The sequence below is a fragment of the Solea solea genome, chromosome 11 (genome assembly GCF_958295425.1).
Source record: "Solea solea chromosome 11, fSolSol10.1, whole genome shotgun sequence".
In the NCBI taxonomy this organism is placed as follows: domain Eukaryota; kingdom Metazoa; phylum Chordata; class Actinopteri; order Pleuronectiformes; family Soleidae; genus Solea; species Solea solea.
In genome coordinates this window covers 22,190,938-22,215,005 of record NC_081144.1, presented here as the reverse complement: position 1 = coordinate 22,215,005, position 24,068 = coordinate 22,190,938, and the positions used below count along the sequence as shown (strand labels likewise).

The following is a 24,068-nucleotide window of genomic DNA, read 5'->3' as shown; positions in this document are numbered from 1 at the left end:
GCGCTAGATACACCACCACAATGGTCGGCTGTTAGGCAATCAATGATCATCCATGGTCCCCCTCAGGGCAGTGTGTGCGGCACTTGCCCTTGTCAGCATCCACAGGAGCCTTGTAGGATGCTACACTGCTACTCATGATTGCTTTAAGCAAACAACAACAAAAAAGGAACACTGCTAGGGTTCATGAACCTTCTTCAATATCTATCTTAGTTGGTTTGGACATTTAGAAACAAATACAACTATGACAAGCTCATCTAGCCTCTCTGTCATGACCTTGAATATGTGCCACCCACCACTGATTAGGTCTTCCTGTTTCCCTTTTTTAATGACAAATACAGATTACTGCCACCTGCTGTTTGGAACGTAATTTCCTCTTCGAATGTATGCAATTTACTTGTCAGCTGTAGTCTAAACAGTATGTCTTTGAGAAACCTAAAAATGGTTTAAATAAGCTATTGATAGTCAGGCTGCCTTGCTGGCTATTACACAAAGTATTTGCTTTCAGAGTAAAGAAATAAGTAATAAGTAAAGTCATTTGTAGTGTATCCGTAAAAACATTTTGTAAGTTGCCCTACATAAACACAGAAAACAACATGCTTGCATGTTGCTGCCTCGGGGGATAATTTTAAAGATTTATCTGACAGTGAGGCTAAATCACGAAGAGCAGTGATATTATCTCCAGCTGCAGTTATAAACATGGGTGGAGCTCTGCAGTAACATTAAAGCACAGGTTAAATCTCACATGGCACTTTGTTCTGACCTCAGCTGCAAACTTTCAGACTGTATCACTGTTTCCTGCGATGAGGGAAACATCTCTATTACACCATGAATCAGGGTGATAGTCTGTGGAGGGTATGCTTTGGGAGAACTATAGAGATGCAGTAGGTGTGTCACCTCATTAACTCCATGAGACAGCAAAGCAGATTTCCCAAAGTGCAACTCCCGGAGCGCGGGTGTATAATAATGTCAGTTTCCGAGTCTGCACTTTTAATTGTCTGAGAGCAAACAAGAGTCCTCATGCTATGTGGTGACTCAACTGACATAACGGCAAAGTCCCAGTCCACAATCAAACCTCAGGTCTCAGTCTGCAGATTGAACATCAATAAGTGCAGCTGATAAAGAGCTGAGCTGCATGTCTTTGTATCTATTCTCGCCTGTGCAGCTGTGGACAGGTATTGTGACAGGAACTGTAGATGGTTTGTGTGTGCGGCGCGTGTGCATGCGTGCAGGTACATATCAGAAGTTGACAAGTGGTAATTTGCTTGAAGATTAGATCGTCACAGATCACTGGTGAGGGTAAATTAGATGACAAAGGAGGGAGGTATACACATGTCAATGCCCTGTCATTGATCTGTTGATTGCTCTGCATCACTCTCTTTGTAATGAGTGAAGACTATTTTATTGTTTTAGTTCACATCTTTACAGAAAGTATCGACAGGGAAGCCTTTTCAAAGCCTGATTCTTAACTGGTTTTAACTGATCTGATGTTTGTTTGCATGTCGTCTTTGTTAGTTTTTATTTGATCCAATTCTGGATTGTATTTGTAAAGCACTATGCAACCTTGTTTTGATAAGAGCTATAAAGTGTTAATATCATCTTCCAGAATGTGTCTGTAAAATGCTAGTAGATGGATCTGTAGAGAGAATCAACGACTGGTCTGCAGCATTTTGAATTGCACTCCATTCTTACATAAAATACAGAGTGCCGCAGTAAACTGGAGTAAAATTTAACTGGCTGCTTTTACTACACGTCTCAGCTTAATAAGAAATAGATTTAAAGTCAATGACACCGATAATGTTATATTTCAAAGAACATGTACACGGTTTGGAAACATTACTTGTTGATTTTGTAATTGCTAGAAGCATTTCGTTTTGTTTTGCAATTGTTTGAATTATAGGAGAGTGAGAGTGGATCATTTCTATCTGACAGCTTGTATTGACTGATGACAAAGCAGCCATGTGCATGTGTATAGAAAACTGCGGATGCAGTGCATCTTGGAATCAAATCACGGACATACTCACTGTAATCAAACCAGTGAGGTGAAACTTAAACTGAAAGTATTAAGGGGAGCACTTTGTTCACAGCTGATAGTTGAGTCATGGCTGATAAGAACCAATGGGGAAGTCAATGGAGGTAATTGCGTCGTCGTTTCGAAAAGTCTAAAACTGAGCCAGCAGAATTATTTAACTTCTCCATTTTGGGAGCTCAAAAAATCTATGGTGGTGTGGATAACAGGAGTGTACAACATCCATGAACCTTCTCTGTGGTCTCTCTCTATGCCTCCTGCCTGGTTTCAACATCCTCCACCCCATATACTCACTTTCTCTCCTAACCTCAGTCAGTGGTTGGTGAGAATGTAAACTAACTTCTCGTTTGGCTCAAAATGGTCATGAATGGAGGATTAAATTAAATGTAGTATATAAAGTTATCAATAAAGTCCCTTTATTGATAATATCACAAAGTAAATTGACTCAAATACAACTTGTAGTGTATGCTTGTAAGCGCACGGAGGCAATTCAAGCCCAAACTGGTGTTTCTGTAACTGTGGGTGGCCGCGAACATTACAAAAACAGCACATCTGAACAATAGCTCGCTACTTCTGCTTTGTTTTCTTTTGTTCATATTACATGTATGTGGGTGTAGGAGGGTGTATAAGAGTTCACAATAAATTCCATTTTTTTAAAAAAGCTAGACCAGAGTGCTGCTAATTTGGATCTTGCACATGCTTAAATAAAGGAAACATGACCATGAAACTCACCCTCTGTTGGTCACTGTGGATTTCTTCACGTGGACATAGCTGACCGGAAAAATACCCTGTGGACAGAAGAAGGAGCAGAGACGTTACAGAGTGTGATAGAATTGTGTTTTTAATCCTCCTGCAATGCATAAGTAAAATAAAGTGTGTGCTGTGTTTTTTTGGTGGACTCGGCTAACACGTATTAAATGCTAGAATTATTATATAAAGTAGTTCTTGGCATGCTTACTTTGCAGATGGATATTTATTCTTTGTTCTGGAGGGCAAGCTAAACTAGAAGATACTGAAATCTGTTTGGTAAAAAGTGATATCTCTTGTTTATTTATAAGCACACACATTTTTTTTTTTGCTCAGTATTGAGATTATTATTTTAATTAGGATGAGTACTTGTTGATAATAGAGATGTTATCTTTTTACTTCAATGTTGTGCTAAGGTAGAAATCCGGGTGTGGACCTTAGATATTTTGCAGAAACTTCAGGGCCTCAAACGTCTTAAATTTGGGAAGTGCTGGTAAAAACATATGTCCTTTCCACTGAGGGTGAAGGAGGGATCTGAAGCAAGCAACAGGCTTGCCACAACCTGGTCATGTCAGTAGTCTAGTATAGGGCTAACATACAGAGACAATCAACTGACACTCACGTTCATGGTCAAATTAGCATCTCTAATTAAAACTGCTGTTTTTTTTTTAATTAAAATATTCACATTTTTGGATCACAGCTCTCTGTCCTGAGCTTCTCTCTTCAAACGAGCATAGAAAGACACACTTGTCAGTTTGATAACCAGTGGCATTCTGTCTATCTCTGAACTGTTTGATTGGTCACAGCCTCCGTCACACCACAGATCTATTTATGAGGCTGTAAACAGAGTGCCATTCCTTCTCAGATTAGTTGATTAATAATGCTGAAAGGTTATAATGGAATTACCATGCCTAGTTTACCTCTAAAAAGGTCCAGTATGTAAGAATTAGTGACATCTAATTGTGAGACTGCAGCGTGAAACAAACCCTCAAACCTCTCATTTCCCCACTGCATCAAAGATTTACAGTAGCATTCGCATTCCAGAAAATGTGTCCTTCTTCTTCTTCATTTGTATAATAATCTTCCAATTCAAAATCAAAACACATGCTCTGGCTGTTTTCGCCACTTGGGCTGCTGTAGAAACATTGCAGCACAAAATGGCAGGCTCTGTAAAGCAAGGTCCTTGCCTAAAGTCCATATAAAAGGCTTAAATTAAACAAATAACTCAAGACCTATTTTGACGACATCAGAAAGCAGTGAGTGATCATGGGAATTGCTGTCTTGTTGTCTCGTTTGTGTTTCCGGTGCCTTTGCCAGCTCGTTCTCATTCCAAGAGCGTCATATACTTCCGGCAGTTACGTCCCTCTGCGCCGCCTTACAGGCGCACAGGGTGTCCTTCCACGTCTGAAAGAGACGCACCAGGCGGCGCATTTGGAGCAGCTGCGCCGAGTCTTCGTCTATACTTTAACGTCACTGGGAGTATAAAGCCACTAGTGAGCAATCACTGACAAGGAAAATAAATAAATATATATATATATATATATATATATATATATATGTGTATATATATATACTGTATATATATATATATATATATATATATATATATATATATATATATATATATATACACATATATACATATAAATATACACACATATATATATATACATACATATACACATATATATACACATACACATATATTATATATATATGTGTATATATATTATATATATATGTGTATGTGGGTTAGGACCTTATTGTGGCTTGGATTTTTCAGACACAGAAAGATACCTTGTGCATCTGTCAGGCAAGGTGACACTGAGGGACATGACAGAGCAGCGGTATATGATGCTCTGGGGATGAGAACTGGTTGGCGTTTGTACATTACAGAGAAAGCTTCAGTAGCAGAATGCACAGCAAACAGCAATGAGTTGTCATAACCCATCAGTGACAAATAAACACATAAAATGAAAAAAACAAAAGACAACGCACTGGCTAAGTAGTCCTGCTAAATATTTCCTTCCTCACGCGGATGTTTCATGGAAGTTACAGCAAAGATGGTTAAGCAGATGACATTTGTTACCCTGGATATAAACATGTAAAGTACACTACTCTATGTCTCATCATTTTTAGTTACTTCAATGCAGATCACTTATGGGTAGTTTATTCTATTTCTGTCAAAACAAAATCCTTAATGTTCCACACTGATCTGACTGACCTTTGACCTATAGTAACATATGGATGACTTAAAACTGTGGGGAGGAAGCTGGAGAACATACACACACTCCACACAGAGAGGTCCCAGTTCAACCAGGATTCAAACCGAGAATCTTCCTACTCTTCTGCCCATGTGAAAAAAAACAGGATGCAAACCCATACTGTACATTACATGAGCACGGACCTTATTGTGGCTTGGATTAACTGTTCAGTTCATCTTTCTTATTCTAATCTGCCAGATGTGGAAGAAAAAGCCACAGCGAACACACATAACCAACTCGCTCCACACAGAGTGAGTATGAGGGCGAATCAATGTGGGCAGTAGAGTGCATAACAAAATGGAGGGTGTTAGTAAGAACTGTAAATAGCTGGTGAGAGTAGAAAAGGACAGCATGTTGCCACTAACACCTACATTTACCAGGGCTGGACAGCTTTAGTGCTTTCTTTGAAACTTTTCAGCAGCATCACATAACACTTCAGCTTCTGCCATTTCAGTTTTAAATCCGAGGGAACGTGGAAAATAACAAAAATAATCTGCTGCTCTTATGTTGCTGATAATAATACACCTGGCATTTTATAAACAGGCAGAGTACTGATCTCTGTTAAGATCACAGTTTTTTTCTTTGTGATCATGGTGCAGAGGATTTTTCACAACCATTCAAAATGAGCAATCTCTGAACTGAAACACAAGATTAGATTTAATCCCTGCAACCTGACCTCCATCTGAACCTCCACCTTTCTCCAATTAAATATAAAATACCATAATACCTCTGTATCTGTCCTGCACTAGTTAGTAAAGACATTTTTTTTACTGCTATAGATGATTACGTCTTGTTTTTCTTTTTAATTAAAATCTGGATTTATTTAATTTGTTTCATGGTTTTCAGATTACTAACTGCACCATCTGCTGGTAGAAAATAAAACAAAATTAGGATTTTTATTTAAAAATGATGCACAGATGGCAAAACAGTGTAGTATTATGAAGACTCAGAGTGGTCTGTGCATGACGCTGGCATGGTGTGTGTGTGTGTGTGATGTTCTTCCAATGAGTACAATTCATTGTTCACTGATTTGATTTGATTTATTAAAAAAGCTTTTTTAGTGCATCTGCACTATGAGGTCAGAATATCAAGATTAAAATGGTGCCTTTAATAAAGCACCTCTGGCAGCAAAGGTCAATAGAGTTTGTATTTTTATAAAAACCTCCTTTTCCAGCTATCAGTTAATCAGTCATTAAGCTCTTTGTCGTCTAGACAAAGTTATTTCTGGGATGCACATCTCTCGCACCACATTATCATTCACAGAAAATACAACAGTCTTTAATAAAACCTTGATGTGGAGATCACGTCGTGTTGCAGGGCAACCAGTTTTACAGATGTGGTGGTGTCACTGCATCTGACAAAAAGTGTCTTTTGTTGAATATTACTATGTTACTATTGTACCGATTTAATATTAAATATTAAATTATTAAAGTAGAGAATTAGTTAGATATAACATTGCTTGTGTCTCTAATATAAATCATGTGATCAACCAGCGGTTTGTGTTTGCTGTGAAAATTACCTTGATAGAAGGCTTCTTTGTGGAAAAGCCTCGGTACCAACCTGAAGACAAATGAGAAGACACATCAGAATATCTGGATATCAACATCATTATATACAGTGTGTACCAGCACACTGCCTACACCAACACTGTGTTACTTACTTTTAACTTAAATATTAAAAAGAGATGGTTGCAGTCTATAGTTTTGTGATGTCATAGGCATTTTTCAAAAACAGACAGTTTGACAGGTCACAGCAGGAAAAACACAGGTGTGAATAATCAAATTAACAATGGCTCAGTTCCATTTAGCTTCCTCAGTTTCAGGGTTCACGCTGCCTCCCCGTCACATGTGTGAACGAAACAGAGCCATCGTCAAGGTCATTAGTAACACCTGTGCTTTTCTAGGCTGCTGTGAAAAATCCCTATTGTACTGATTTTAACACAATGGATAAAATATTAAAAGAAACATTAATGCTCAGTCATTATTAATGTAATATATCTTGTTAAACTTGGCTTATTATACTAAAAGAGTAAATAAAGTTATTTTTATTTTCCTAAGAGAGACATAGACTATAAGTTAGCCATGCACAAATAGTACCAAACACTAAACATTGTTGTGGGATATAACACATTAAACCAAATTATTAGAATGTATAATATGAAGTACATACAGTATAGTATAGTATAGTATAGTATGTGCAAGCAAACCATTTTACTGTATGAAATAAACTGTTTAATGCATTTTTCATAGCAACCATTTTGAAAGCTCAACAGTGGTGGCTCAATATAATTTACCTCCCTCAATTTCAAGGTGCATGCTGCCTTGCTGTCACACTGTTCTTCCAGGTGTATGTGAACTGAACAGAGCCACTAATGTTAACACAAACACCTGAAACATGTCGAAATGGCTGCTCTGAAAAATGATTATCATAACAGTTTTATCACAACATATATTTATCATTATAAAACAAACAAATAAAAGTACTGATTACCTGGTGCATGACTATAACAGTAAATAATGTACTACCTTAGAGTTTGTTAGCCATAGCTAGTTTAACCTAACACTAGCCCTGTTGCAAAGGACTGATTTTTACTAGAATTCTTGACCAAAATGATTGCAATGTATTTACGATAGGCACAGTAGCACAACATTTTACATTATCCAACAAAAAGAAGTTAAATATACCAGTCTATATTAAGTAATACCTTTGCTTTTCCTGCAAAAACGTGTAAAAAAAACTGTAACTTTAAAAAGATAATTATTAAAAACATTAATGCCAAGTAATTGATGATTTACGATATGATATAATAATGTAAAGTAAATGTTTACCTGTTACATAAAAATGAAAGTAAACAAAGGTTATGTGAATTTTTGTATGTCATTTTCATATACCAAATGGCTAATAGCTTGCGTTAGCATTGGCTAGTTTAGCCTAAGGCAGGGCTCTCGCGTCTCACGCAATTAGCGCGACAGTAACGCTTTTTGGTCTTTTGTCACGCATTCTCGCCACACATGTATTTCTCACGCTGAAAAATATATATAATATAAATGTCTCTGGCGCGCCGCTATCGCTATGGAACCAGGAGAAATCAAGGACGTTTCCTATGGAGTTCCGAGTGGAGACTGCCACTTACCTGTCAATCGAGAAAAAAAGCAGCGCTCACTTTAGTGGATACTCCACCTTGTGGCCAAAAGGAGAAACCACACCTTTGTGTGTACTACTTCTCATCACAGAAACTGGAGCACAGATACTATTTTGTGAGCTACACTGCCACACAGAACAATACATATACAATACATAAAAACCTGGACATAAGAACCTCTTAACATTTGAAATAAAAAATATATAGGAGGGGGGGGGGGTGGCTTATTCTGTTATCCTTTGTTGTCATATTTCCATCATCTGTTTTTGTTGTTTCTTTTCTTTTTGAAATAACAGTTTGCAGTGCAGTTGCAGTAAATACAGTTTCATCGTTGCATAGTCCATTTTAGTCACAAAGCTACTGCTAATTACTAGTAGTGAGTAGTGTTTTTTTTTCTACACCTCTATAAAGGTGTAATCTCAATCTAGATAAAAACAATTCTGAATAAAAAATATGCTTTAACTGTACAAGAACAATTGTTTTCATTTTTTCAGAAACCTCTGTATTCCTTGTGAAGGGGCAACTTTTAAACACCCTTATGTATGCTACAGCCACCTTATTGCTATGTTCACATGACTAAACACGTTTTTAAATTTAAAAACATAATTTTTAAATGTGTGGGGCTCCGTAGCTACACACAGACTAGTGTAAGACTGAAAACACAAAGTAATGCCCAAGAAAATGTCAAAAGTGAAGAAAAAAACATGACAAAGTTACTGAGTGCAGCTTGAAGTCTCTGATATCAACACATCTTCACTGTCACTACACTCCTCCACTGCAGCCATGATGTCATACAGTCATGACAGCAACCCTCAGCATATTATATCCATATTGACCAAAAGCAGCATAGACTCCTATGTAACTGTTCTCACTCATGTTGCATCACCACGCATCTTTTGCACACGCACAAAAAACCCCAGATATGAGTCACTTCAGCCTGGTATTGTGAATGCAGTCAAAATCTCCCTGGAGAGATGCGGTGCAATTGTGCTGTATTAGTCACAATCACACACAATAACGCTGTTATTATGAGGAGAAGTCAACATCACCATGAGACGCCAGATTGTTTTTACCTTCACTCTTCTCCAAAATCTGTACAGTCTCCCCGATCTCCAGGACCAGGGCCTGACATATTGACGACCGGAAGTTGCAGATCACTGTGCAGAGAGGAAAGAGAGGAGAAAAGGTCACGAGAGCAACAGTACTTACAAGATCTATAATAGTGATAAAGACATACTTCTGTGTGTCCCCTGAGCTATAGGTGTTTTGGGGTTGATGCATGGTGATTTTTTTTTTTTTTTCAATAAGCTTCTTAATAAAATTATACAAACACAGTCAATCACACAGCTTAGTTAACTGTAAATGAGCTCCCACCCTGTAGTGGGTAGTTATTTTAATAGGCAATTAATTCTTAAGAGGCCTAATTTTTGTGCAATGCTACATAAACTGTTTCCTAAAGTAGAGCCCACACAGGCTGCTGCGCAGGCTTAGTGCCGCTTTAGCACAAGTCGCTACTGGCATGTGCAGTATCATGGAGTCTTTGGGCCAGGAATGAACCTCCATTCTAAGTGATCTGATCACTTGCAGGTCATGTGGTCGTCTATCATGTCATGAATGTGTCCTCAGATTTGATCACAGAAATCACATTTGGAGGCGGTGTTAAGACGATGATGTGGCCACATACATGAAATCCCTCCTCAGGACGGATTAGAGACCACCCCCTCAGCTGACATCTTTGTCCTGGCACTGCAGTTTCACAGTTTTCTACACTAATCAGTAGGGGGGCCAGTATTAGGGCATTTTGCCAAATATCAGTATCTGTATTTTATTTTGCCATCAACAATATTACACTTTAGCTTTATAAGAAATGTTACTGAAACTATACTACATTTTTTGTTCAATATTTTTTTAGTAGTAAATCAGTTTTCTGTATTGGTGTAAGTTCTTTGTTTTTATTTCTAATAATAATAATACATTTTATTTATATTACACTTTTCTTAATAAAAAAAAGTCCAATCAAGCCTAATTAGTTTGATCTCAGTGAGCTGGCCTAGTGGAAAGGAAACTTGGGTTGCAACTGGAGGGTTTGAATCCCAAAAGGGTCAAGGGCTGAGATACCTCTTAGCAAGGTACCCAGTCCCCACTGCTCCCCATTGATTGGGTTAATTTGACACTCTAAAGTCCCAGTCCCAAGCCCGGAGAAATGGGAGGGAGGAGGGGGGTGAAGATCTTATTTCATGTTACAGCAACGTGAGTAGAGCGTTAAATTCACTCGCCGCCGTCACCTCCTCCTCCTCTCTCTGTCTCACTCACACACACAAGGACGCACGCATGTCCGGTACCCTGTGTGCAAAAGACATCATAGTTCCCTTGTAAGTCGCTTTGGATGAAAGTGTCTGCTAAATGACATGTAATGTAATGTAATGTTCACATCACACTCACATCTGTATGGTCAGAATTGTTACAAACTTCCTTTCATTTCCGCGGATGGACACAATGATGTCCGTGTGTAATTGGAGCCAGATCTGATCTCATGTGGTCACAGGAGACGCCGCCAGGTCACACTTTAATGCCAATAGCATTTAACTTTGTCTAAAGGTGAGCAGATGAACCAGATGAACATAGATGCCACAGAAAAGGCCTTCACGGCAGGATATCCTCTTTTTGTTTCTCTAAATCTATGCAGTACTGTATATTATATCAATAAGGACAGTTTTATTTAATAGCGGCTGGTCTCCACTGATGATTTTTAAAAGAAATAAATTAATAAAACTACAAATGTTGGCCCTTCAAGGAGAGTTTGGTGTGAATCATTATGTTAATGAAGTAGCCAGGGGACCCAGTGAGGGGGAGGAGGAGGAGAAGGAGGAGGAGGGGCCTGGGCTCGCCTGCGTTGCCTGTGTATGAGGGTAAGGAGTGCTCAGATCCTGTGCTCGGGTAACTATGGCAACACATCATCTACAAACTGGAGGGCTTTTCTTCACTGTTGCTGCTGCGGGGATCTGCTGCGTTCTAAATGGCAAGCTTATGGATGCTGCATGGCGCTGGAGTTCAAGTCGAGCATATGTATCAGAGGGGGAGAGAGAGAGCGAGAGACATTGCCTTTAAGAGACTGTCTGTCACCGTTTTTTTGGTGGGCTGCAGGGAGTTTTTCAGCAAAGGGCTGAGTATTTCCCAATCTTTAATAGCCTCTATTTCATTTGAATTGCAAAAACCTGCACTCACACCAGCTGAAAACTCTTCAGCAGAGGCCACGTCACAACAAGATTAGATTGTCATGTTCAAGAGGGGGAGAGCGAGAGAGAGAGAGAGGGGTGCATCACACAGGCTCATATTTTCATATTCCTCCCTCCTTCACAAAACCCTCCAGGGTGTGCGAACACTCTTTCATTGTGCCTAAAAGCTGCAGAACATTAGCATATCCTCAGAAAAACAAAACCAACAAAATCCTCCTCGAGACTTTAACATGCTGAACGTAGGATGTTGGAAGGACTGACAGGACACGCAGTGAGAAACTGTTGGCAAAAGCAAACGTTTCTCGTCAGCAGCAGTGTATCAGTCCAGTCTGTTGAATTTTAAAAATCCCTCGAGCATTACTGTGTAACCAGTCACCCACTGGTAGGAATTATGGAGCTTCAGCACAGGGGGGGGACACCCACTCTTCTCCACTGTCCTCTTAACCATTGTCCAATCCACTCAAACATCTACTGAGAATTCACTTATCAGGAGCTGATATTTCCTACATTATAACATCACAGTTTAAAATGAAAGTTACATTCTACGCATTTGAATGAGTTTGTGAACGTGTGTAAATAAAAACTGCTTTATCCCTATGCTCTTTTGACAAGGGCCTTGCTTTACGGAGGCCGCCAAGTTTCTACAGCAGCACAGACTGAGAAAGAATGGCTCCTCCCACATGAAACTGATACATGAACCAGCAAAGAAGGAGGAGGAAAAAGCAGAGAGGGTCATCTCACCATTAGATGTCACTAACTCTGGCAAACTGGACCTTTTACCTTATAATTACAACACCAAACTGTATCCTGGTCTCCAAAATTAAAAATACTATGCTACTACCCAGACAGGCCATGGACGGGCATTGGGGGGCTGTGCCCCCCACAGAGTCAGCCATGTCCACCCTGAACTGGAAGCTGTCACCCGCGCCTCTTTGGTAGCCTCTGAAATGAAGCCATTCATTCATTCTTTCCGTGTTACATAGTTAGAACACATTAAACAAAACGACGCGAACGGGAGCGAGCAGGAAGCCGCGTCGCCACTTCTTGTCCTTGCAATTGTTCTACTCTCTCTCTCCTATTTGCCAGATTGTATTTATTTACTTATTTATTTTAAGGACAGCCTGAAAACAACAGTCTTTGAATAATCCAGTTCTCTGGGTTGGCATGAAGTGAGAACACAAGCTGGAGTCAATTTCCATCATAACATCACTTGGTAACTGCCAGCAGCAGCAGCAGCAGCAGCACCAATATTCTTTTACACTACAGGATAGTATAGTATAGTAATTCAGTGAATTGAATGTACTGCTGTAAAATACATTTTAAAATTATTTCCACAACCCGTGTGACACTTCATTTCAATCCGTGTCCCTTGTGGCTTCATTTTAATACAACCAGTATAATCATTCATGTCAAGGAACAAACTGTGTGTTTCATTCATTATTTCTTAAATAGGAACCCGGCGAGTAAACGTTTAAAAGCACCACTTTGTGTGTTGACTGCGTCCTGCAGCGCTGCAGTGTGTAATAGGCTTTCATGTGATGACTCCAGGTATGTGTGTGTGTGTGTGTGTGTGTGTGTGTGTGTTATTCCAGAGCTCTGCACTTCTACAGCACTGTGAACACTGTGTCCATGTTGAGGGAGCGCCTTGTATCACAAGCACAGACTGTAACACTGTCCTGTTATTCATTCATTCACTACTGCTCATCCTGAGAGGACCACAGAGAGAGCTGGAGGCAGTCCCAGCTGACAGTGGGCGAACGCCACGGTTCAGCCTGGACAAAGAACCAACATACATCACATGTTTCTTTTCTTTTCAGATTTTTAAGTTAGTGGGTAGTTTAGTTATTTTTAATTTAACCTGTTTTGCAACCACTCTGCTGTGGCTCTCACTTTAACCAATGCCTCTGTACATGCTCCTTTAGTTACGGGTCAGGTAGGATAGAATGATGAATGGGATTTTGAAATGGAGGACAAAATGGGACATTTGTGTTTATTTATCTGTGATTTTTTTTTTCACCAATAAAAGAATAGTTGTTTAAAAAATGTATGATACTGTCTTTTACTATTCAATGCAACATTGTGTAATCTGTGTGATTATGTTGAGCATCTTTCTCTAATCATTCACACTAACATTCACACCTAGAGTCTCCATTTAAAGACAATACTTAACACTTGTGCATTAAAATATATAAAAACTACAAGACTAATTTTTTCAGAAGTGTACTTACATTAGCCATAATGTTTCCAACACTCTTTAAATCCATAGAAATTCATATTTATATTCAAGGTAACAGACCATTTCATTTTGTTGCCTTGTAATGACGTTTTCCACTTTACTCGTCTCCGTTATCGTGAAATGACCCTAGAGGCTTTACAGACCTTTGACTGAATTTAATGAGCGGCAACAGTGTACAGTGTACACACTCACTCAACTCCCCTGCATACTCTCCTGTGTATTACAAAGCAATACAGTTGCATGACGCACATAGCAAATACATAAAAACTTAGCAGCGGCCCTGGACCCCGCCTTTCACCCTATGTCAGCAGGCCCCAGCACCCCCTGCAACCCTCATGTGGAGTGAGTGAGTGAGTGAGTGAGTGAGTGAGTGATGTTATCAAATATTTACACTCATTTCAGGGAAATTGTTCTTATGTTTTGTCTAAAAAGACAAATAATCTATAATTGTCTCATCTTAAAAAAGAACCATTTGACTTTGTCTGTCTATAATGTAATGATACAATGTAAGTTGTAACAAATAATGATGTTAAAACTTACTTTAAGCTTTAATTACCAGTAACAAGCTAAACCAATGTTTTGTGTGTTCACTACTGGGGTGTATTAAGGATGTGTTAAATACATAAGTAACATTCACAGATTGGTGTGTGTGCAAATATAAGAAATTCTATGGTATACATTTTTTTGTTTAAACCAGGATTAATCAAGTAAAGGAAGACCTTACATTAGTCTTTGGTCTGTTGGTCATTATATTACAGTCTAATAGGGTGGTTTTGACAGTGTGTCGACAGACGTTTGACTTTTAATCATATGAAAGAATCTCCCGTAAGAGAGTGGAGAATATTCTGCACAACAAACTCGCCATGTCAAATGTTTCCACTCAATGGGCATCCAAAGCACGCCAAGCTGGTCATGTGGCAGAAGAACTTGGCACGTTTTGAAGCGGATCCAGCTGGTTTTCTTGAGCATTATGTGACAGCTAGAACTACCAGGATAAACCCCTGATGAAGCGTTTGCTGCGTGCTCTGATGCAAAAGCTCTCCCCAGACAACAGTACCCACAATTCCACGCTGCATCACGACGTAATCAAACTTAGATCTTCGGTTATGTTTTTACTTGAGAGACTTGTAGCAGTACAAATGACATACTGAGCGTGTAACTTGTTCACTGAGTATCTTTGGACAGTGGTAGCAAACCCACACACATGGCCCTGGTCAAAACGTGACTCAAACCACTCCACCACAGCCATTTAATACCGTTTAGAATTGTAAAAAATGTACAATAAATGTTTATTATATGTTCAACTTGTACTTGAGTCAGACATATTCAAGGCAGGGTAACAATGTCACCTCCCCTAAGGGAATCTTGAGATACCTTTTGTCCTATTCTTTATAATATTCAGCGCACATACAGTTCTATTACTGCTCTATGTGCACGACACTGACGTTTAAAACAAAACATACGTTACACACTGACCTTCCTTTATACAGTCGCTGGCTGGGTAATGACCCATAGGGGAGACATGTTCTGCAGAGACGAGAAGCAAGAGGCCATCAAATGCCTGCCAGTCCAACTGTAAACACTATTGTGACTTATAAACCCTCCCCTCCCCCCCCTTCAGAACAACTCAGTGGTAATTGCACCACCGTGGGAACATTATATTAAAGAGGACACTGTGTACAGCTAAACTTGTTTTCTTGAGTTCCTTTTAGCTCCAATCAGAAAACAAACTGAAGCGGACCCGCTCACTGGCTGCGTCCTTTAACTGTTCCCATAATTCAGTGTGCAGTCCGCCAGTAATTATTAGCAGAAGAAGAAGCACTTTGAACTTGGTTGAAAGACTTTGGACTGTGGTGTAGAGCTGTGATTCAGAGCTTTGCACTGGCCCTCTGCCAGGGAGGATGAGGTGGAGGAAGGAGAGAGACCGTTGCTCTGCCGTTGAGGCAGTTTGGGCTTTTCTTCATGCAACTGGTCTATAAGGACGAATATGAAGTGACAGATGTGTTGAATGCACGTACACGGACACATTACTGGAGTCCCGCTAACCTTGTTACTTCTGCCACACAGGCACACAAAGTGGCATTTTACCATATCTGATCTCACATCTGTGTCTGGGCATGCAATGATAGTAGGGTTGTCATGTTAGGCTGGAATTTCAAACACAACACCATTTATGAGAGTACAGGAGGGAAATGTCCAAAAATGAGTAGTGTAACGTTTTTTTTTATAAAGACTGTAATACAAAACAATAACGTTCATCTTCTACTGCTTTATCCTCCACATTAGGGTCGCAGGGGGTGCTGGTGCCAATCCCAGCTGACATAGGGCGAAAGTTGGGATACACTCTGGACACTCTGGCAAATACAATTGTTATTTTATTGTGCTTTGGTGCTATGGTAAGGTAAGGTAAGGTAAGGTAAGGTAAGGTAAGGTAAGGTAAGGTAAGGTAAGGTGCCAGTGTTTGAGTCATGTTGCTGGTTGACTTTTATTAGCTCTGTCTGGGATTTTAAGAGAAAAATCTCTTTCAGGCACAAAAAAAGCTGTTAAATGATAAATGAATGCTGTTAACATTACAGACAGACATGACTGATGATGTTTGCAGCCTTTAGTTCCCACACTGATATTATTGTTTAATTATAAACAATAAGGCCAAGGCCTGGATGATAATTTGACACCCACTGTGGCTATCAGCCAGGCTAACATGACAGTTTAGAGCTTAGTTCCTCACAAAGACCTAGAGGTCAGTCTTTAAGAAAAAGCGACAAAAAGTCCAAAAACAACTGTCTAAACCAAGAGCTCCAGGATTTAATCCAGGGGTTGTGACAATATGTAAGAAACACAATACAATGTAATGTCTTTCCATCTATCGTAATGTGTGTATCTAACTTGTGTATCTAACCTTAAATGATAGAACATTTATATATATATTTATATCGTGCTGGTGTGTATGTCAGTTAGCAACATTCAACTACAGTTAAAATGAGCTTTGTGATCCAAGGCTCGCATAAGGAGGTGTTCACCTAAATGAGGCTAATCAGCTTTCATCCAGATATTTCGTAAAGGGTTAAAATATTGCCCCAAACTAAAGAGGAAGGCTAATTTGGGCTACATTAATCTGCCTAATCCCACTCTCAGTGAACATTAGTTCCATCCTTTGTTCTGCTATGAACACATTTGGTTTCAGAGTTGTCTGTTTCAGATAATGGTGGCCAAGTCAGCATGATTATTTCATGTGCTGCTACAGTAGTTTGGATCTGAGCATTGTCCATGTAGCCACAGATGAAGCCAGCAGATTATTCTCTCTCTCTCTTTCTCGTACTGATTGAGTCAAAGCTCTTCCAAATTCAAAATAAATTCTCAGTGCTCTTATAAAATATATCCATCGAAATAAGGAAGTTTATTCTTTTCACTATTTACTGTCATAATTCTCCTTTAACGTCTCACTTGGATGTTTGTATTGTATTGAATTTTACATTCTGAATAGTATCGGACTGATACCAATACAGAGTATCATATCAGCTGATCCCTATACTTTTGACAGATGTTTTCTTAATGGAGGAGCATAACAAGTAATCTTTTAATTTAATTAAAGATCAATAGGTCATTGAAATAATCATCAGTTACAGTTCCAGGGTGGAAAGAGCAGAGCAGCACGAACAGTAGCCTGAAATGTCAGGTCTTTATTTGCTGCCACTCTGACAAGTGATTTACAAACTAATATTGTTTCCCCACATAAACACAAAGAGCAAAATAATGAATAGGCAGCGATTCTAAGAAAGGCATTAACGTTTCATGAGGTGGTCTCCAACTGTTTCCTGTTTAGATGGAGCTCATTAAGAAAACCCAGGAGAGAAAGAGAAAGGCCTGCATGTATGGAGGGACCACACACAGCACTGTTTCATGTCACTGTTTTTTAATAAATCCAATTTTTTTCAATTTAATAAATCCACTGAAATGTTATAATTTCATGCAAAGGTTAAGCTCCTGACGACCTGTTTTTTGTATTCAGTATTTTGTTAGTACATCATTTTTATTTGATATATAAAGCACACTGTGAAACGCAGATTGTAGAGAGAAACCATAAATTAACATGCTAGCTTCACGTTTACTGCTGTTAACTTCCAGTGTTTAATATTAATATTCGTCTTACTGTGCTCGCAGTTTCACAAGATTCCCATTTAACCGCATGGAAATTATTCACCTGTGTCCTAGAGTTTTGTGGGAGTGTTTGAACTGATTGGAAGCAAGTCCAAGTGCTGTTCAATAAATATTTAAGTTTAATATTTAATATTTAAATATTTAAGGGGCTGCCACTAGCGATTACTTTTGACTTGATTCATCTGTCGAATTTGGAATTTTGAAAAACATTGATCAGTGTTTCACACACCTTGAAATGTTCAATTCAAATGTCTTGTTTTGTCCACAAACCAAAATAATTCTCTTTTAATAAGTTTAAAAAATTAAAGAATCTTCTTCTTCATTATTGAAAAAACACTCAAACCCATTAACCAATTATTGAAATAGTTGACGATTAATTTAGTAAACGATTACTCAAATTTATTGAATAATCGGTGCAATAAACAATTGTATGTATTCTTTGTTATTATTAAACTGTTATATTTCATTAAATGTGTGGGGGGGACAATCTGCTAAACCTGGCGGCTGCTAAAGCTGAAGGCTTTGATTGTTTTAGGTTCTGTGCTAAAAAAAAAATATCAATATCTTTGAATTCTGATCCTTGCATTACATTATAAAAGTAGATATTTTGATGGTGTCTGAAGTGTAAATGCTCCAAAATGTTTTAAATCTATAACACAGTGAATATTGAACTGAAGTTTGACCAAACATAAGTTATAAAGCAAAAAATGTCAGTCACAGTGCAGCAGGCCGCACACAAGCGATTGAATATTCTATGACATTATTCGTTGAATATTTTAATATTCTATAAACTCCAGTGCATAATGCGGGGTTCGCAGTGTGTTGCGCTTAGAGGAGTGGCTTCAAGATGCATTCAAGAAACCTTGTAAATTTCATTATCACTTCTGCAAACACTAACTAAATGCTAGCTGCTGCTGCTGCTGCTGCTGCCACCTTGTGATAACAGATGGGTCGTCATTGGAGTAGAAAGATTTGTTTTCATAAATGCAATCACTGATAAAACATTTCGACTTATACTCAAGCAAATAATGGAATATTCATTAAAAACATCGGTCAACTTTTATATTCGGGACAACCGACGTGATACTGAAAACCCAAAATATCATCTAAAAGCCTCATTAGGTGTGCACTACCATCATCATAATAAAGATGGGGTAAAAAGGGGGGAATAAAGGGGGGAAAAAGGTGGTATTTTGTAACAATTCTATATCGGGCTGATATAGGTATCAGTAGATACTGTGATATTGAATATCGTTATCAGTGTAGGACATAAATAGTGGGATGAGCAATCCCTACTTTATATCGCTGTACTGAATAATGTGATATTGGTGAGAGACAATTTGTGGGCAATGACAAGAAGAGAGATAAATGTGCAAAAACTGGTGTCACTAATGACACAGATGAGGCAGAAGGAGGAGGGATGATAACAGTGTGCAGTGTGGCCTTCATGCATTATGATGATGGAGAAATGCCGTTGAGGGTTATTTCAGCTGAATATGTGCTAATTTTCAAGGTTCACAAATATTTTCCAAGGTCAAATTCAAGCACTTTGAAGGTCAATTTCTTTAAAGCTTTTCCAGCAACCTTACACTTTCACTTTTTTATTACACTGAAAGTGATGGTATTGTTCTATAAACAACCTAAATTGTGTTTTGTAATAGCATAATTATAATAAATCAAATAAAAACATACTCTTTATCAGCCACTTTATTAGGTACACCTTTTACCGCTCGTCAATTGTTGCCAGCCAATCGCATGGCAGCTACACATTGCACGTAGGCATTTCGACATCGTCAAGACCGGCTGCTGAAGTTCGATCCGAGCATCAGGATGAGGAAGAAAGGTGATTTAAGTGACTTTAAATGTGGTGTGTTGTTGTTGTTGGTGCCAGACAGGCTTGTCTGAATATTTCACAAACTGCTGAGCTACTGGGACTCACTTTGTTTCTCCATCTAATGAGCAAACTATTAAGTCAAATAGCTCTTTGCAGCGAAATAAATCTAGTTGCAATTTCAACCACATGCGACAGTATAGCAATTTTATCATTTTCAAATCAAAATCACAAGCTTGAAACTGCACAATTAGCAAAACACACAGGCAGCAAATTTAATCACAACCATGTTCTATGTTTTAAGCCATTTTAAAAAAATGCAATACATGCAGTACATGCTGAAACTATTCATATTTTTTTCATCCTTGCATTAGAATACAGTAATTACTATTCTCATGTGGTAACACTCCATCTTATTTTAAAACCAGTTAATATTGAATAGAAGTTTATCCGTGTGGAATTTAGGTTATCTTATTGTATTAGTGTACAATCACCTGTTTGTATGTGTTGTTATTTTTTCAATTCCGCAGAATGAGCCTTTTATATTAATGCCAGTAGGTGTCTCAGCGCTGTGGAGGCCCATCATTTTGTACCACCACTGTTTTTACAATAGCCCGCAATGGACACACTGAACATCTTTAGAGTTTTGATGCTAACTGAAGGCTACAACTCTATCAATAAATAATGTTAAAGATGTAACCGTATGTTCAGTGGCTGTACATCATTATTTGTTTTGTGTTTGAAAAAATAAAGTAAACATTTGATCAGAAAAAATGCTACTATATATTTTATCCAAACAGTATATGTTACCTTTAAGGACCTTTTCTGTTATAAACCAGTTGTCCTCATTGGGACTAAAACTGGTCATAATGAAGCACATTTCTGAGGAACCGGTTGAGTTTAGGCCTATGGTTTGAAGTGTGGTCATGGTTAAGCAACTGGTTATGGTTAACATTAGCAATAATTCTTGCTGTCCAAATGAATGGAAGTCGATGCAGAGAGTCCTCAGAAGAATAGCTGCGTAAACCTGTGTGTCGCTCCTGCCTGCCTTTCCCTGCATTTCAGCACCACGGACAGCACCAGGTGACTTCACTGATGCGGAGGCTGCTGCGCCGAACTGTTGCTTCATCACAACCAAACAAACTCCCTCTTCAATAACCTGATACATTGCTGGAGACGACTCGTGACTCCGTCAGGAACATACGAAGCACAGCCCCATCAGATGCAATTAGATGACTATACTGTTACACACACACACACACACACACACACACACAGGCAGGAGAGGCAGCAACAATGTTACACAGGATTTGACATTAATGTTCATGTTTTATCATCCTGCAGCCTTTTTTTATGATGCAATCATGACAAATCTAATGCCTCCACACATGGTGTATAGGTGTGGGCATGTGTGTGTGTGTGTGTGTGTGTAGCATGAGTAAGTGCAAGTAACAAGCTGTGTAGCATCTGGACATGACTCATTCCCCCCCACCCGAATGAAAACCCTCCTCTGGAATAAACGTATACACTATAGATGATTTTCTTTTTTCACAGTGGCTGCAGGAGACTCAGCAGCCACATTATTATAATGGTGTCTCCTCTGGTGATTTGACTCTATAGTACTTGTTTGTTTGTTCCCCTTCCATTTGCTTTAGTCTTTGCACATTTTGCAATGTAGTTACTGCTTCTTTTCTTTTTTACAGCCTTGTGTGTACAGTGTTTGGTGTTTTAATGCCAGATTCAGCCTATACCTGTTCATGTGTTATATAATATCATGCTGCATGGGCTTTGGTGGATGTTGGCTGTCTTTGTCGTGTGAGGTCTTGTCTTTTGCCAATGTCAATAGATATATTTGATGGACAGATTTATTTGGGAGGAGGGGGGGTTAATGCAGATGCAAAAACTGTTGCAATCAACACACTTCCTCCCCCTCAAAAAGGTCAAAGTGCACACATGCAGGGAAGGGATGTGCGTTAGTGTCATTGCTGCAGCAGCTTTCTGTCTACAGGTAGACTCTCTCCACTCCAGCCTACACCTGTTGGAGGTGCGCAGTCACGATGCCCCCTTGTGGCTTCAACACGAATCGCCTCCTGCACACCCCCCCACTCTCTACTCTACTCCATATATGAAGGGGGAAATGACTAAAATGCAAGACTGACGCATTATGCTTTTTTAATATATATATATATTTTCAAACTACAGAGCACGAAGCTGATGTGAAGCACAGTCTGCGGATGGATGGATGCTTGTGTGCGTGCGCGTGTGTGTGCACAGCAGCAGCACATCTTCAAGGTGGTGGGCTGGAGGCTGCAGCCTCTATCTTCCCACGCAATTTCCCTTTTCTATACAGTGCCTGGCCGCGCATAACAGCCATTATAATAAGTCTATACGTGTCATTATTATGTCTAATAATAATAATAATAACAACAACAACAGCAGGAGGAAGATGGTGATGATGATGAGGAGGAGGAGGATGAGCCTGCATACGCGAGATGTCGATGGACAAAAATTGGGTGTTTCTCGTGCACACAGGCTTGTCATCCTTCACCGCTGTTTCCATTCAAGTCAATTAAAACCAAAGAAAAGGGGGGAGAAAAGAAAAGCTTCACTCACCAACTCCGATTTTCTCCTCCTCTGTAGGAATCCACATATTTTTGGTTATACACCCTCCGCTGGAGAAAGCCTCATTATGTCGATGCTGCTGAAAAAAGGATGCGATGAGCTGAAGGCTGGAGGAGGATGATGAAGAAGAAGAAGAATCCAGGCAGCTCTCACACAGAGAAACAGAGGGAGAGGACTACATCATGTCTGGAATCAACGTCCTCAGCTCTGCATGTATGTGTGTGTAAGCAGAGAGGGGAGGAAGGATAGGAGGATAGGAGAGAAGGAAGGAAGGAAGGAGAGAGGGACCATAAAGCAGCACTGTCTCTGTATCTCCTCTCTGTTATATCCCGGCGTGTGTGTGTGTGTGTGTGTGTGTCTCCAGTCTGATGCAGTCTCCGTGTCCACCTAACGCAACGCGCACGCGCGCAATCACACGCGAACCCACGCACGCACGCACACGGTGAGCGCTCCTCTCACAGAAATGAGCGCTGAGATTTTCTCTCTCTGTTTTTTTTTTTTCCTCGAAGCTTATTTATGTCGTGCATTAGTTGTCGTCGTTGTTGTTGTTGTTGTTCAAGTACATTTCAAGTAAAAACAACAACAACAACAACAAGTCCAGCTGATCCACGGTCACTCAGCGTGAACGAGCGGGTGATCGTGGTGTTTCTGTGGTGAGAAGCTTCGAGCTGGTGCAAGGAAATACCGAGAAAACTGCAATACATATGAAAAGATGCGCCATCTTCGCGGTCACGTGACTCGTTTTGTCAACACTGATGTGTCAAACGTTTGCAAATGTGCCCCCCTCCTCTCTCTGCATCCATCACAAGCACAAACTGCATCTTTTCCTCCTGCTGTTGTTGTTGTTGTTGTTGTTGTTAGATGCTGGACTGTGTGAGTGTGTTGCTCTGGCTGTTGTGAATGAAGCAGCAGCAGATTCAGGTGAATCAGATCAGTTCAGGTTAGAGCAGAGCATGTTGGGAAATCACCTCCTGGTTTGTGAGTCATTTCAGGGAAACAGAGCCACCAAAGCCACTGATGCTTTGTCATAGTGCAGTCATCATGCCCCCCACACAACACACACACACACACAGCGGGCCCAAGCCTTTATAAGTGAATAGCATTAAATATAATATAGTGTCATTCTTTTTTTTTTCACCTTACAGAGCAAAAGTGACCTGGTATTAATTTGCACTTTCATATTCAAAGTGAAAAACAAAGTGTGGTGAACATAAAGTCCAAAATAAAACCAAATAGCTTAAGATCAAGACTATTTACATATATAAACAGATCTAAAGATGTCTAGATGTCTTTTATATATATATATATATATATATATATATATATATATATACATCATTTTTGAAAGTCACTTTTTAGCCCATTTACAACGATATTTGTTAGCTTAGAAATGTATTTAATAGTTAAATCTAAATATTGAATATTACACCTAAATGTTAAATCTAAATCTTTTGGGTGAAACTAAATATTTTGCTAATATGCAAATTCACGTTGCCGGTAAAACAAACACTTGAACATACATTGTCGTGATAATAACTACGTAAAATAACAAAAAACATGGTCACTTTGGCTGAGCTGTCATGCCTGCTTTCATAAAGGCCAGCATTAACTTCTCCCCGCCCCCGCCCACCTCTAGAGTGGTACACTCCGCTGTCGGTCACTTTCTCCACGCTCCACGGCGGTTCAGCCTTAATGCTTACGCGAGTTGGAAAACAAACTTACCGAGTGCTGTGGTGGCCCTGTGGTGGATGCTGTCGTTAGCTGTAGCCGGCTTAACTGCACTTGCTGGAGTCAAGATGAAGATGT

General features: G+C 39.3%; 1 protein-coding gene across 3 annotated transcripts in view; it reads right to left on the bottom strand.

Annotated features, from left to right (window-relative positions):
* Positions 1–22,674, bottom strand: part of LOC131468717 (dedicator of cytokinesis protein 3-like) — a 70,002-nt gene extending 47,328 nt beyond the window's left edge. For all 3 annotated transcript variants that reach the window (XM_058643246.1, XM_058643247.1, XM_058643248.1), the window contains exons 1-4: positions 22,254–22,674; positions 9,253–9,336; positions 6,557–6,597; positions 2,759–2,814 (exon numbers count right to left, since the gene is read on the bottom strand). In XM_058643246.1, coding sequence (XP_058499229.1) covers positions 2,759–2,814; positions 6,557–6,597; positions 9,253–9,336; positions 22,254–22,290 — 218 coding nt within the window. In that variant the 5' untranslated portion in view covers positions 22,291–22,674. The remainder of the gene's footprint in view (positions 1–2,758; positions 2,815–6,556; positions 6,598–9,252; positions 9,337–22,253) is intronic.
* Positions 22,675–24,068: the final 1,394 nt, after the last annotated feature.